Source organism: Mus caroli, chromosome 16, assembly GCF_900094665.2.
Source record: "Mus caroli chromosome 16, CAROLI_EIJ_v1.1, whole genome shotgun sequence".
Classification (NCBI taxonomy): Eukaryota; Metazoa; Chordata; class Mammalia; order Rodentia; family Muridae; genus Mus; species Mus caroli.
Window position 1 is genome coordinate 35,471,088 of NC_034585.1, and position 3,448 is coordinate 35,474,535.

General features: G+C 47.4%; 1 protein-coding gene across 2 annotated transcripts in view; it reads right to left on the reverse strand.

Annotated features, from left to right (window-relative positions):
• Nucleotides 1-3,448, reverse strand: part of Pla1a (phospholipase A1 member A) — a 34,827-nt gene that overhangs the window by 3,119 nt on the left and 28,260 nt on the right. For both annotated transcript variants that reach the window (XM_021184747.2, XM_029470746.1), the window contains exon 10: nt 865-973. In XM_021184747.2, coding sequence (XP_021040406.1) covers nt 865-973 — 109 coding nt within the window. The remainder of the gene's footprint in view (nt 1-864; nt 974-3,448) is intronic.

The window sequence follows — 3,448 nt, forward strand, 5'->3', positions numbered from 1 at the left end:
CCTGCAAACCTTTGTTTGCGACTACTTTGTCAGCAGATTTGGCAAGGGCTGTCTGAAGGAAGCGGGCACTGGCCCCTGAGGGACTCTGGGTTGGGCAGGGCTTGTGAAGGGGCTACACTTCCTGTGGAGGTTCTGACTCCTCCCCAGCAGCCTCTGTGGTAAGCTCTGCCTTCCCTCCCCTTCGCCTCCCATCTCCAGCAGCTTTCCCAGTGCGGTTGTGATTAGTATGCTCTGCCAAGACCCATTTGGGGTCTCTCCTGCATCAGCTCTATTTTCCTGACTGGTCCCTAACAGAACCAGTGTTTACATATCTGATTAGGTGGTTTAGCTGCAAGCTAGTAATTGCTTTTTAAAGAAACAGGCCTGCCTTGTCCCTGTCCGGCTTTTGCCCCACCCCTAGCCCCGCCCCGCTCTCTTGCCCCAAACCTGGTCCCACCAGTTCCCCAGAGCCAAGTCTGCCCCAAAGAAATGGAAATGATCAGTTATGATCCCACGAAGCACCCCCCTTCTGGCCCTAACCTTCTTCTATGGGCCAGCTCCTAAGGCCCTGGTCACCCCTGTAGGTGGATGGTGGCTGAGGCTGTCCCTCCTGTTGACATTCCTAATACAATTCTGCTGGACCCCGGAGCAGTTTCCTACTGAGAACTAATCACCTTTGGTGCCACCCAGTAACCTTGCTTGCTAGCATCCGAATGCACTGTGCTTAAGGTGGTACTGATCCCAAACCTACAGCTCTTATCTGGAAGTAGATCTATAGTGGGCACTGTCCCCAGCTTGGTGGGCTAGGCCCAGCAATCACACTGTGTCTGACCTGGAACATATACATACATGAAAGAGAGGCTTAGCCATAGGACACTTACGTACATGGTGATCTTGACGGAGGACGTTACATTGTTGCTAAGAAAGGTGACCTCGATGCTGGTATCCTTTTTTCTCTTCTCCTTCAAATAAAACTCCACAAGGCTGTGGTGCACTAGGAAACCAAAGAACAGCAAAGGCATGGCAGGTAGCACAGGGAGGGGTCCAGGGGCCAAGAGTGACCAGGTGGCACAGGGGTCAAGTGTGAAAGCCCCAAAGAGCAGCAGCCTGCCTGGGATTCTCTACCTCCAAGGCACTGTCTTGTTATCTCAGGTCCTCCACGTTCTCCAAGTGTAAACAGGACTAGTAGTTATCCCACTGGCAGGAGCAAGGACAGTGCCCTCACCGAGGGGATGCTCAGAAAGTGTGAATTTTTATTATTGCAAGAGTAGTTCACTCCTCTCTGTTTGGTGACCTTATTGTGAAGGAACAGGCAGGCGGATTTCTGAGTTCGAGGCCAGCCTGGTCTACAGAGTGAGTTCCAGGACAGCCAGGGCTACACAGAGAAACCCTGTCTCGAAAAACAAAAAACAAAAAACAAACAAACAAACAAACAAAAAAATCACACTTAAAATTTACTTAGTGTGCATGTGCCATGTGGTGCACATGGAGACCAGACAACAACTTACGGTAATTGGTTCTTCTCTTCCTCCATCTGGGAGTACACTTGGGTCATCAGATCTGGGAATAGTTTACCCACCAACCCACCTTGATGGTGGAGATGTACCCTTGAGAATATCAAGGAGGATTCAGCATATACTGCTATTGTTTGAATGCTTTTGGCTCAGCAAAAGTCACATTTAACCTTTACCTCTGGGGAGATGGTTAAGTGCTTGATGAGAAGGCACAAGGACCTGAACCTGGATCCCCAGCACCCGTGTAAAAAGCTGGGCATGGCAGCATGTGCCTGAAACTCCACTGCTGCGGGGAAGGGAGAGGAGACAGGCCAGTCCTCAGATCTTGCTGGTGTGTTAAGCTAGTCAAACAGGATTAGTGAGCGCCCCCAGGGTGTTCCTGAGTAGATCAGTACTTTAAAAGTGACAGAAGGGCCTAGCTAGGGACTTTTTGGTCCTTCTGGCTTCTATTGGGTAAAAACCTGTGACAGTAACAAGATGCTATCAGAAAGCAAAGAGAACAGCCCTCAGACACCAAATATCGGTACCTTGCTCTTTGGCTTTCTGGTCTCCAGAAGACTGAGAAAATAAAGACTTCTGTTTTTTGTAAATTACCCAGTCATCGCTTTTTGGCCTTTTGGCTAAGATCAAGTATAGTAAATTACCCAGTCCTAGACATTTTATTATAACAGCTCAAACAGACAAGGACATATACTAAATAAGCAACTCATTTAACAAAAAGCAGTATCCCTTTCCCCTTCTCCATATACAGCGTCAGGAGCTTAGCTGGCTGGAATTTTGTGCAATTTTGTGATGTTTGGAATTCTGGGAATTTTTCTCAGGGTATATAAATGCTAGGGCCCTGAGAGTCAGGGTGGGTTGCTGGTTGCCGTTGGTCATGTTTTGTTAAGTAGTCATGTGCAAAGAAGAAACAAGAAGAAATTAGATGTCCTGACGGCGAAGATCAAACTTGTTCTAAGGAACTCTATGCCTTCTCTAACCAACAGGAAGTAGTCTAATAATAACGTTGTCCCCTTTCCTTTCTAACCTTTTTTTTTCTTTACTATCTAGAGTTAGAGGGTTGAAAGGGTGGAAGAAAGAAGAACCTACAAAGAAGTAAAAGACCAGTTACAAAGTGTGAACTATTTTGGTCTGGGCAAGGTTCCTGAACTAGGATGGATATTGTGATGTAGGGAAAACTTAGGTGAGTTTGAAAGCCGGCCCTGGCTAGTTAGACAGGACAGGCTTGGTTGGCCTAAGGAAAGGATGGTACCCTGCATCTATCCTTATAAGGAAAGGCTCATAGTATGAAAGCAAACAGGTGTTCACGCTGGCTGGTTTCCTGTGTCCTTCTGTGGTGTTTGAACGGACAAGAAGTGTTTCTGGGGCATAAGGGAGAGGTTTTGAAACAAACATGAAATTGGAAATGGTATGCCTTCTACTCTGCCTTAGCAGGAACCTCAAAAAGCTCATAACCCCCAACATTCCCCAGGCTCCCACACCCCAGTGTGGTCTTAGCTGCACAGACAGAGCCTGCTCAGGTTGTTGCCAGCTTGCCCTTACTGGAAGGAGAAGCCACGTTATCTGGTGTCAGAAGCATTGCTTTCACCACTACACACCACAGCCTTCCTGCCTGCTCTGGAGGGCCACTGCTGTCAAGAGAGTGACAAGAAGGAACAAGGAACGGAGTGCCGAGGCATAGGTGGTATGGAAATGAGTCAGAAGACCTGATGTCGAAGCCTGATTTCCTCACTGGTTTGTGTGCCTCAGCTAGTGTCTTTCAGAACCTCACTTCATGAAAATTCCACCATGGGTTGAGACTACCTTGTTCCTCAGAGGTGGCCATATCCACAAAGCTCTACACACTTGTATCTAGATCTGAAGTCGCCTTTCTTCTTCTTCTTCTTCTTCTTCTTCTTCTTCTTCTTCTTCTTCTTCTTCTTCTTCTTCTTCTTCTTCTTCTTCTTCTTCTTCTT